The 11,908-nt window shown below is 48.0% G+C and overlaps 2 protein-coding genes across 2 annotated transcripts; both read right to left on the bottom strand.

Annotated features, from left to right (window-relative positions):
• Positions 1-2,156: 2,156 nt before the first annotated feature.
• Positions 2,157-3,816, bottom strand: LOC127311337 (uncharacterized). Its single transcript, XM_051341752.2, has 3 exons — positions 3,492-3,816; positions 2,791-3,311; positions 2,157-2,614 (listed from the first exon to the last, which is right to left on the bottom strand). The coding sequence occupies exons 1-3, from the start codon at positions 3,540-3,542 to the stop codon at positions 2,302-2,304; spliced, it is 885 nt and encodes a 294-aa protein (XP_051197712.1). The 5' UTR covers positions 3,543-3,816; the 3' UTR covers positions 2,157-2,301.
• A 6,522-nt stretch (positions 3,817-10,338) lies between these two features.
• LOC127313722 (germin-like protein 5-1) lies at positions 10,339-11,390 on the bottom strand. Its single transcript, XM_051344194.2, has one exon. It carries the CDS (start codon positions 11,161-11,163, stop codon positions 10,459-10,461), a length of 705 nt encoding a protein of 234 aa, XP_051200154.1. The 5' UTR covers positions 11,164-11,390; the 3' UTR covers positions 10,339-10,458.
• Positions 11,391-11,908: the final 518 nt, after the last annotated feature.

The following is an 11,908-nucleotide window of genomic DNA, read 5'->3' as shown; positions in this document are numbered from 1 at the left end:
TCAAATATGCCATTAAGATTCAAATAAGGTCCAATAGATTATTCACCAAACATGCTAATTTGTATTTTAAATCCTTCATTTGAAGAACTAATTTGTAAATGTCCCATATTCAATTGGATGATTTAAATTCCAATTCATATTATTTTGAACAATGTTGAAATAAATTTCAACAAGCCCTGAGCAGTCAGCACGATTCAAGGCAAATCATACACTTAAATTTTTATTTTTGTTCTCATTCCAAATTGGAATTTGGGGATGTTAAAATAAAACAAGACACTAATGTTCTTACGAAACACTCTTCATTTTGTAAGAATCTCCCGGTCGTAAAAAAAATGCCGCAGTTCACTTTTGAACCTCATTTGCAAATCGTATTAGTGTTTTATATCATCAACATCCAAACCAATGAGTGAAAATGCAATATGTGTTGCAACAAGAAAGTGGTCCATATTTAAACTAGAACCTCGAACCATAGAGCAAGGAGGGTTGTACACCATAATGACGATAACAATTCCCACCAACTCATCACAGTACTATTCATGGTTTATATGTGTAAAATCATGTCAAACACATGTGATCAAGTGACATGGTAAAGATATGCTTCTAATAAAAGCTGAAGATATCACAATGAAATGATGAATAGAGGAGAAGTAGCCCATGTGCTGGAGTTGAAGACTCTTGCAGCCTCAGAAGCCGATAAATGCAATGTCATGAGCTACCGAAGCACCTAGTATCGTGTCCATTCCTGAAGTAGCGACCGTGTCTTATCTAACAAGTTTTGTAGGCTTGAGATGCATCGGGGAATATTCTACATCGAAGCGAATAGATAGGTGACAATAAATTGGTTCTTTAACCTCCACGACCTAGACAATAGGGGATTGATATGTATTAGGGCCACTTCTTTTGAGTTTCTAGAGCTGCTACAAGGTGGCAAACAGCTTAAGCCCAAAAAAAACTCTTTAGCTTAACTTGGGTTTATTTCCACGGAGAAGCTAACTTGTAGTGCAATTGTAGAAACTTTTGGAGAGCAGTTTCCTGTTTCCTGAACGTTGGGCTAAGGGAATCGAAGCGGTATGTCAATCTGCCATCCAATTCGGTAAATTTTACAGCAGATTGCCACTCCACCTGAGAAAACGGTTGGCCACGAAAATAGAAAAGAAAAAAAGGAAATAAACCCCCCGCATCGAGACAGTCGCACCGCAAGGGTTCCTCACCGCCACCGCTGATCCTCCGCCGCCGGCACCCCTGCCGCTCGCAACCGCCCCCGCCCCTCACCGGTACCGGTCCCGCCCCTCGCCGCTACTCGCGAGCGCATCTCTAGTGGCAGCACAGTCGGCACCGCTGTGAGGGCAAGTTTCTCGGTCCGCCGACGGTTGGAATCTCAACCCCATCCGACCAACGACGTCGAGCTCCGTCTCTGCCTGAAGATCTTCAGCTCCGCCTCCTGCAATCGACTGTACTCATTGTTGCCGCTGGTATTCTTATACTGTGTATTTGGAAGAAGGCTCCTGGTTCAGATTGTTAGGATTTGGAAAAGTTCTCATGAGCCAGATAGTTGGTAATGTTCAGATTTGATCTTGTCCTGTTTATATGAAAGGGGTCTCTTTTATGAGTCCAGATAGTATTAGTTCAAACGCTTGCAATTTTCTTTGCACTGATTTGGAACCAATAATCAGCTGCACATCAAATTTAGGGACAGTAGGGACATTACACAACAAACAAGTCTAGACTTCACAAGCCCAAATGAAGGGGATAAACGGTTTTGAGGGAGTTTCTCCTCACCGGAGTTTCTCCCCATCGAAATCTATAAGCTGCTTTGATAAACAATATGATTGTAACGTTGTAACATATTGTAGCTAACAACCTAGGAACGTTAGGATCTGCTTGAGATCTGATGTACGTTTGTTGTAAAGCCTTGAGCTGTACGTTTGCTATCCATCTATGAGTATATATACAGCAAGGACGTGACCCTTCAAGGCACGATCCATACCCTACCAAACTACGTGTTTTTCATGGTACCAGAGCCTACAATCAACGGCGGCTCCAGGAATTGGGTGAAGGGTATTCATTTCCCTCCCCAAAAAAAGCTCAAAGCTCAATGTGAACAAAATAACAGCTATATAGTATATATATATGGCATATGACCACACATTCACTAGTACCAACAATATTTTAGTCAAATAACAACACAAAATATATAAGTTCATAAAACCATAAATCCATAGTAATTATCAATAAATACAACTGATCATTTGCATTGAGGCATACAAGCAGTACCTTTTCTTGATAGAATAATTGATCCTATTACCATGTAACTCTCCGATCGCCTTGTTGGAATATTTTGATGACATCTTCATCCTTCACTTGATTGAAAAAATCTCTCTCAACAAATGTAACCAAAGCATTGTTCAAATATTCATCACTCATTTTGTTTCTTAGCTTATTCTTCACATAGTTCATTGAGGAGAATACCCTTTCAACACTAGCAGTAGCTACTGGCAAAATCAGTACCAACTTAAGAAGTTTGTAAACAAGAAAGTATTGTTGATGTTTGTTTGTCTCCACAAGCATAGCTGAAAGTTCAATTATACTCTTCAAGTTTGTAAACCTTCCATCTCTGCGCATATGACAAATATACATGTCTAATTACCATGGAAGTCTTGCCAGTTCATCACTTGAGAAATCAGTAGCATAAAACTTTGAAGCAAGATTAACCAACTTCTTTTTATCATAAGCAGCAAATGCACGAAGTGGACAGAATGCTGCCATGCAAGTAAGTAGCTCAGTGTTTACCTCATCAAATCTCCACCCGGACTTTTTGTTCTATCCTTGAACAAGTAGCAAACAAAGCAGAAAGCAGCATCTTTTTCTACACTATATTCAATCCATGGAAATTCTTTAAACCAAGAATGGCAAAAGCGACGGTCCATTCCACTTTTTTTTGTAACCTTGAACTTATGGTTCTTTGGTTGACATGGCCCCAACTCAATGTATCTCATCCTCACTCTATCTTGGTCATTGACAGCATACCTTGAGATGGGAATTCGCTTCCCAGGATCATGTTCAAGTACCCCCAAATCAGCTTGTGTTGGTTCATCATCATCTTCATCAATTTCTTCATTATCTACCATAATTGGGACTGGGTTTGCGCCGCTGCTCTCCGGTTCAAGTCCTGCATCCGGTGCTTGAAATAGAACCAATTGCAGACTACTCTCAGGCTGACTAGGTGTTGATCTTTCATCAATCTTTTTTGCTTTTGAAGCCTTTCCCCACATTGTAAGTATGGCACTATCAGCAGCACTTTTCTTTTTCATCTACAATACAAATGAAACAAACCAAAATTTAAGGAAATTACTCAAACTAGAAACTTGCATCTAGCAGCAATATCCTAAAACTAGCAACTAAATGTGCATCTGGTAACAATATCCTGAAACAAGGCCTAAATCTAGACCGAAATCTGAAGAAATAGAGAGAAAATGAGGTCTAAATATTACCTTGCCCGTCGGCCCCTTCCCCTTGCCGTGGCTCTGGCTCTGGCTGGACATCGCGTCGCCGAATCGCCGCTCGCTGGTGGTCGTTCGCCGCGCCGCGGTTGCTGGTTCGCCGGCCGCCGGCCGTCGCCCGCTGTTCGTAGCCGCGCCACGCCGCCGGCCCGCCGCCGCCTCCGCTTGGATCGACTGAATCGCCCTAGGGTTGCTGGCTTGCTGTCCGTCCGTGTCGCTTCTCTTTTCTCCCCTGACCCCTGCGTGCTCTGTTCGTGCGAACCGTGAGCGAGAGAGGCAGAGAGCGCAGCAGTGGTCACGTTGGTTTGGGCTGAAGCGCTGAGGTTGGGCTAACAGGCCACATATTCCCTGTACTCAATTTTTTTTTCTGCTCAAATCATGGGTATTCAATTGCATATACCAGCATACACGTAGCGCCGCCCATGCCTACAATACAACTCGCCCAGATCGCATCTACCTAGCCTTCCGCTGTGACGATGACTATCTCTGCGGAGAGCGATGCCTTGTCCTCTGCCAGGAGCAGCAGCAGTACGGGATCAAGGTTGGCGAACCCCAAGCTCTCCTTCGCCGCCGGTTCCTCGTCGTCCTCTTCCGCCGGGCCGTTCAACTTCGCCCCGCTCATCACCGTCCGTCTTGGCGCCGAGAACTATCTCTATTGGCGCGCTCAGGTAACTCAAGTACTCCGAAGTCATCTACTTCTGGGTTTTGTTGATGGCAGCTTTCCCTGCCCGCCCGAGGAAATCGACAACCCCAAGGCCGCCGATGATGCGACGGCCCCTCGCCGCGTCTACAACCCCGAGTACTCGGCGTGGCACCAACAAGATGCAGCGATTCTCTCCGCCATCATGTCCACGTCAAGTGAGGCTGTGCAAGGCCTCATCCTCTTCTCCAGCACCTCCCAGGACGCGTGGTCCGCCCTCGCCGCCAGCTTCTCCTCGCAAACTACTGCGAGGTTCATGGCCATCCGTCGCCAGCTTCAGGAGACGAAGAAACTCGAGCTCTCCATCACCACCTACTTCAACAAAATCAAGGCCATGTCCGACACCCTTACCTCCATCGGCCAGCCCCTGCGTCCGGAGGAGTTCATCGGCTATGTCCTCGATGGCCTGGACGATGACTATGATCCCCTCGTCGCGGTCATCACCAACCGGACCACTCCGATTCCGGTACGTGATCTGCTCGCGCAGCTCCAGAGTATGGAGCAACGAGTGGAGGCTCGTAAGGCCGAGCTTCAAGGCGGTCATGGCGGCTTCTCCGCCAACTCCTCCTACCGCAGCAGCAAGAACTCCTTCCGCCACGACTTCCGCTCGGGTGCGTATCAGCCGAACCCGCCCAAGCCGTTCTACACCAACAAACCTGCTGGCGGCTCAAGTGGTGGCTTCCAATGCGGAGCGGCGGAGGAGGCTCGCGTGGTGCTCCTCAATCTGGTGGAGGTGGCGGCTTCCAATCTAGAGGAGGTGGCGCCTTCCAACTGGAGGAGGTGCACGTTACGGTGGAGGCAGCGGTAACCGGCCTATTTGTCAGATCTGTGACAAGGCCGGGCACATCGCATCCCGCTGCTTCAAACGCTTCAAACAAGAGTACCTCGGTGTGGATAATGATGGACGCTACATGGACCGTCAAGTGGCTGCAGCTACCACTCATGGCCATGGTCACACCTCTTCTCACTCGGTTGATCCGGGGTGGTACATGGACACCGGCGCCACCGACCATCTCACCAACGAGCTCGACAAACTCACGGTGAAGGAGAACTACCGCGGCAATGATCAAGTCCACGCCGCAAACGGGAATGGTATGCAAATTCATCATATTGGCCATTCTAGTCTTCCTACTCCTTCATCTCAATCTCTGCACCTTAAAGGAGTTTTACATGTTCCATCCGTTACTCGTAGCCTTTTGTCGGTTCGTCGATTCACTTTAGACAACAGAGTTTTCTTTGAGTTTCACCCTCATTTTTTCTTTGTCAAGGATCGGGACACGAGGGCCATACTCCTTAGCGGTCGGTGTTACGGAGGTCTTTATCGCCTTGATGACTCTCCTGCAAAACAAGTCTTCAGTGGAATAAAGGTGTCACGCGAGAAGTGGCACTATCGTTTAGGACATCCAGCTACCCCCATAGTTCAACACATATTGCATCATCGCCAGCTTCCTTCATTAGATTTGCATAATAATGTAATTTGTGATGCTTGTCAACAAGGCAAAAGTCATCAATTGCCATTTTCCCTTTCCACTCATGTAGTTTCAGCACCACTTGAGATTATTTATTCCGATGTATGGGGTCCTGCTCAAACCTCTGTTAGTGGACACACTTATTATGTCAGTTTTATTGATGGATACAGTCGTTTTACTTGGTTATATCTTCTCAAACGCAAGAATGATGTCTTTGATATTTTCTTGCAATTCCAGCGTCATGTAGAACGTCTTCTCAATAGAAAAATAATCCATGTTCAAACTGATTGGGGAGGAGAGTACATTAAACTCAACCAATTCTTTAGTAATATTGGTATATCTCATCGAGTTTCTTGCCCGCACACACACCAACAAAATGGTACCGCAGAGCGTAAACATCGCCACATCGTGGAAACTGGCTTAACCCTTCTTGCTCATGCTTCGGTTCCTTTTCGCTTTTGGAGTGATGCATTTTCCACAGCATGCTTTCTCATCAATCGACTCCCTAGTCGCGTCATTAACATGCAAACTCCGTTGGAACGCCTTCTTGGCGAAGCGCCGGACTACACCTTTTTTCGTGTTTTCGGATGTGCGTGTTGGCCTCATCTTCGACCCTACAATAGCAAAAAGCTCGAATTTCGATCCAAAAAGTATGTGTTTCTTGGCTATAGCTCCCTCCATAAAGGCTACAAATGTTTACATGTGCCCACTAATCGTGTTTACATATCCCGAGATGTTGTCTTTGATGAAGGCATTTTCCCATTCTCACAACTCCCTACTCATACATCTGAAAATACTGTTCATTCAATTCCTAGTAGTGGCCAATTTGATGATATTGTGCATGCACCGTTGCTTTTACCTAACCACAGTGCAGGAATTGGAAGAGGAGCCCGTCTGGAACTCCTATCTCCAGCCATCAGCAATGATCACGTTGATGTGCATGTGCATGCCTCGCCTGGTGTACCAAGCCATGCTGGGTCGTGCGTCCCCGACCCGGATCCAGCCTCACCTGCACCAACTTCTTCAGGCCGTGATCTCCTGCTGGGTGTTTCCGAGCAGTCTCCAGCTCCTGGTCCGGAGCCAGTTCAGCGTCGTCTGGAATTTTCGCCCGCATCCGCTGCCGATTCATCACCTGGTCCTTCTGCTCCCGTGCCTGAGCCCATGGGCGTTGTTACACGGCTTCAGCGCGGTGTACGCCAGCCCAAACAACGCACAGACGGAACCATTGCCTGGACTGCAACCTGCATGGCGCATGCACTCTCGCGCGCGTCTGCCGAGCCTCGAAATCTCTCAGATGCTCTCAGTACTGCCCACTGGAAGTCAGCCATGGACGCAGAATATTCAGCGCTGCTTAAAAATGGTACATGGCAGCTTGTCCCTCCTCGTCCGGGTATTAATGTGATCGATTCTAAGTGGGTTTTCAAGATCAAGCATAATTCCGATGGCTCTATTGAACGCTATAAAGCACGGCTTGTGGCTAAGGGTTTCCGGCAGCGTTATGGACAAGATTATGAGGATACATTCAGTCCAGTTGTCAAGCATACTACAATCCGCCTATTATTGTCTCTTGCAGTGTGTCGTGGCTGGCACCTTCGCCAACTGGATATCCAAAATGCCTTTCTGAATGGTGTACTTGAGGAGGAAGTGTTCATGCGGCAACCTCCTGGATTTGAGGATCCTTTGCATCCTTCATACTTATGTCATCTTCAGAAGGCTATATATGGTCTCAAACAAGCTCCTCGTGCGTGGCATGCTAGACTCAGTTCTGTTCTTGGCTCACTTGGTTTTCGAGCATCCACTGCTGATACATCTTTGTTCATCCTCTGTCGGACAGGTCTCACTATGTTCCTCCTTGTATATGTTGATGACATAATTGTTGTCAGTTCTTCATCTTCTGCTACTGCTCGGTTAATTCTTGAGATGAGTTCTGCATTCGCGGTCAAGGATTTGGGCCCCCTTCACTATTTTCTTGGCATTGAGGTTCACCGTCAGACTTCTGGAGGTCTTCTTCTCACTCAGAAGAAATATTCACTGGAGCTTCTTCAGCGTGCTAATATGCTTAAGTGTACGCCAGCTTCCACTCCTATGACTGTTGTTGACCGGCTTTCTGCACATGAGGGCACGCCGCTTTCTGTTGATGATGCCACTCGCTATCGCAGCATTGTTGGAGGGTTACAATATCTCACTCTCACCCGTCTAGATATTTCTTTTGCTGTCAACAAAGTATGTCAATATTTGCAGGCTCCTAGGGATCCTCATTGGACAGCTGTCAAACGCATCCTTCGGTTTGTTAAGTTCACAATGGGCCATGGCTTGACTCTTCGCCGTACTTCAAACACTCTCTTGTCAGCTTTTTCTGATGCGGATTGGGCTGGTAATATGGATGACAGGCGATCCACGGGGGAGCATGCTATCTTCTATGGTGGTAATTTGGTCGCCTGGGCTGCACGTAAGCAAGCTACTGTGTCTCGTTCTAGTACTGAGTCAGAATACAAGGCAGTAGCAAACGCAACAGCTGAAATTATTTGGGTACAGTCTCTTCTTCGGGAGTTGGGTTTTCCTCAAGCACGTATACCTATACTATGGTGTGACAACATTGGAGCTACCTATCTATCTTCCAATCCAGTGTTTCATGCTCGCACCAAGCATATAGAGGTTGATTTTCATTTTGTCAGAGAACGAGTGGCTAGAAAACAACTTCAGATCAAGTTCATCTCTTCGAAGGATCAAGTGGCAGATATATTCACAAAGCCTCTTCCTTTACCAGCTTTTGAAGCATGTAGACGCAATCTCAATCTGTCTCAGCCGGTTGAGATTGAAAGAGGATGATAAACAATATGATTGTAACGTTGTAACATATTGTAGCTAACAACCTAGGAACGTTAGGATCTGCTTGAGATCTGATGTACGTTTGTTGTAAAGCCTTGAGCTGTACGTTTGCTATCCATCTATGAGTATATATACAGCAAGGACGTGACCCTTCAAGGCACGATCCATACCCTACCAAACTACGTGTTTTTCATGCTTCTCCATAAGCATAGGCCCAAAAGAAATGATCCTAGTCGTAAATTATGGTGCTACCGGTCTGCGAAAGCTAACCGTGTTCATGGCTTCCCCCTAACACGGTCACCTAGTGATTGCTTCCTGTTACATCGTGTGCTTTTGCGCTGAACTGCATATGGCATGATTTTCTAGCGTTGTAGCTGGAAGCTTGGGGCTGCATCTTAGTGAAACTGGAGCAGGAGGAGTACGTATCGCTTGTGCTTATATATCTTTAGAAACCATCCATACTCTGAGCAAGCAATCCTAAGAGGCATAAACTCACCGTACCGTATTTTAACAAATCGACTACTTTGCTCTAACTTCAGTCACTATTTGTTCGTTGGATCTGAATCCAAAAGACATCTCACTGTATTTAGATTTTTCTTCTTAGTGGCTTCGTAGATCTGAATCCAAATTTAAATTCAAACAAAGTTTGAGCTAACTCAAGAATTTAGCCAAAATTTGTTCATACTTAAGCGAATTTACAAAGATAAATTAAAAAAACATAACACGGCGGCTCGCACCCGAGACGGCGGTAGAAGACCGTGTAGTCTGTGTCGCCGTCGTCCTTGGGAGGGTGTAGGCTACCGTCGCCGCCACACGGTTGCTACCCTGGTCGGGGTCGCCCTGGTGGTGGCGATGGATGGCTAGCTCGACATCGTCGTCATTGAGGTTGACCATGAAGTCAAGGAGGCGCGCGCTCTCTCCTCGGCCTCGGCCTTGGACGGCCTTGGACTAGGCTAGGGCAAACTCTATAGACGCCGGCTACACCTCCTCGAAGGAGGCGCATGACCATCCGCTGGCCTGGGAAGTCATCCGGGTCATCGTTCGCCCGGAGGGCGATCTGAATGGCCGGTGCATCCTACGGCGGCACCCACTCCGGCTCCGGCTTGGGCTTGACGAGGCGGAGGCGTCCACGTGCTGGTGACACCTGACACGGAGCGCGTGGCTCACGGATGACAATGTCGCGGTTGGCACCGCTGGCCGCTTCCGCGGGAGCTCGTCGTAGTCCTCCTTGATGGCAGACAAGGTGGCACGGGAGCTAGATGTCGCCGCAGATGAAGTAGCCGATGACAATGAAACCCTCGACGCGGACGAAGACGACGACGCCAAGGTCAACACCAAAAAAAATTGATGTGTCCAGCCAGCTAGTTTAGCTAACTTTTGAGTTGGGGAATCTGCTCATATAAAAATGTTCAAAATAGATTTTTACAAACTCGATTTCCAGATGATATAGCGATCAGCCAACACTGCTGCTAAAATGCCATTAGACTTTGAGAGCCAGTGAGAGACAGCCCATTCCTCCATAATGTAAGAGCATCCCCAGACGTTGGAGGCCCTCGGGGCGAATTCCGGATGAAAATAGCTCCGGATTGGATCAATTTTTGGTATGGGGAGCAGTATATTTCCAGTCGTGTGCTCTCCAAGCGGCGTTTCTCGGGGAAAAAGAGGATGGCCTGGGGAGTCCGGACGAAAGAGGAGACACGTGGGCGTGGGCGGTTGGTTTTGCTCCATCCGGAGTCCCCGAGAGATCCCCGGGAAACCGAGGATGGCCCGGGGAGTCCGGACGAAATTAGGCCGTTTTTCGCCGTCCGGATGTAAAAAACGGCTCATGGGGGGCTTCTCGGGAAACGAGTGGAGATACTCTAACTCATATGCAATCAGAGTTAGGATCCATGACTCTTTGCTGCTAGTTATTGTCGATTTAACTAAGTAGAACAGAGATCAAAACGAAACTAGAAACAAGCTAACTAGCGTGGCTCTCGCCGCCAGGACCAGCCATCAAGAAGCCCGACGACAAAGACCGTCGCTTGAAGTTTGCCCGGATCTCCTCCACGGTCTGTCTGTCCGTCAGGAGTGTCCTGGCGAGAAGCTCCTCCGGGACCGGCGTCGCCGGCGCGAAGAGCGCGTCCGCGAGGAGCACCATGCCGGGGTTCTGGCTGCTGAGCGTGGCGTACAGCACGGCGGGCGCGGTCCCGTTGTTGAGGAGGAAGTGGACGAGCCCCTGCGGCACGGCGAACACGTCGCCCTTGCGGAGCACCTTGGCGAAGAGCCTGTTGCCGGAGTCGAGGAAGCCGAAGTAGACGGACGAGCCCTCCAGCACCAGTGCCGTCTCGGACGCCCTCGGGTGGTAGTGCGGCGGGAAGACGCCGCCCGGCGCGACGTCCACGCGGGCGTGCGACACGCCCAGCGTGTTCAGGCCCGGGATCCGCACGGGCAGCGACGAGTACCCGTAGCGCCGACTCGCCGTCCCGCCGGGCTTGTCTGCGCCGGCGAAGAAGAAGTCCTCGGGCACCACAGTCGCCGGGTCCTTGCACGGCACCCCGTTCACGTGCACCTCGGACTCCGTGTCGGCGACACAGAAGTCCTGTAGAGGGTTGGGGTCGAAGGCGTCGACGCCATGGCTGACAACGAGAGTGGCCACCAAGAGAAGCATCGACGCCGCAGCCATGGCGACCGATCGATCTTTCTCGACCAGCAAAACACTGGTTGGATATTTATTGTGCAGGGGAATCGATCAGTTGCCGTGAGTACAGTGACCTGTCACCTGTGTGTGCATGCACGTACAGTGAGGACCTCTTTTGGAAGTATATGTCTCAAGAACCGCGAGTCAGACTCCTATTTTGGAACTGTGCGTGTGCTGGCCTGCTAGGCCTCTGTTCGCCGTGTTCGCCCTACCATTTCGCCGGCGCGGTAGACGATGGAGGAGAGCACGGCGGCGCACCTAGATAAGCTCCGGCTGAGCCAACCAGCCATACGGGCTGGACGGAGCCCAGTGATAGTTGGGCTTGGCTACTAGTACCACAGGCTGGGCATCTCAGGGGAGACAGACTGTCTTAATTAAAGGCCCCCGACCTTACCTGGTCTGGCCCAATCACAGGAAGGTTTCCGTAATTTATATTTTTTTTCTCTTTTCATTTTTCTATTTTTATGTTTATTTTATTGGTTTAAACTTTTTCCATTTTATTTGTTCTGAATCTTTTTTTTCCTTTTACAAATTTAAGTTTAAAAATTTGTATACATATATCTATTATTTTTTGGAGTTACACGATTTTTTTCTAAAATAAAGCTAGAAAGAGTTGAACATTTTGTTTCATAGATATGAATATTTATATGATAAAAATATTAATACTTTCTTAAAGCATGATGATATATGTTTTTCGGGTCACGAAGAATTTTTTAGAGACTCGTCAATA

The sequence above is a fragment of the Lolium perenne genome, chromosome 7, assembly GCF_019359855.2.
Source record: "Lolium perenne isolate Kyuss_39 chromosome 7, Kyuss_2.0, whole genome shotgun sequence".
Taxonomy (NCBI): Eukaryota; Viridiplantae; Streptophyta; class Magnoliopsida; order Poales; family Poaceae; genus Lolium; species Lolium perenne.
Note: the sequence above shows the minus strand (reverse complement) of the source record. Positions and strands in the feature narration are given on the sequence as shown.

Bases quoted from the DNA above. Each gene is read 5' to 3' on its own strand.
- LOC127313722 (XM_051344194.2), bottom strand. From the start codon at position 11,163: ATGGCTGCGGCGTCGATGCTTCTCTTGGTGGCCACTCTCGTTGTCAGC.
- LOC127311337 (XM_051341752.2), bottom strand. From the start codon at position 3,542: ATGTCCAGCCAGAGCCAGAGCCACGGCAAGGGGAAGGGGCCGACGGGC. The intron at 3,312-3,491 runs GTAATATTTAGA...TTTGTATTGTAG, and splicing joins GGAAGGGGCCGACGGGCAAG to ATGAAAAAGAAAAGTGCTGC. The intron at 2,615-2,790 runs GTAAACACTGAG...TCATATGCGCAG, and splicing joins CCGGGTGGAGATTTGATGAG to AGATGGAAGGTTTACAAACT.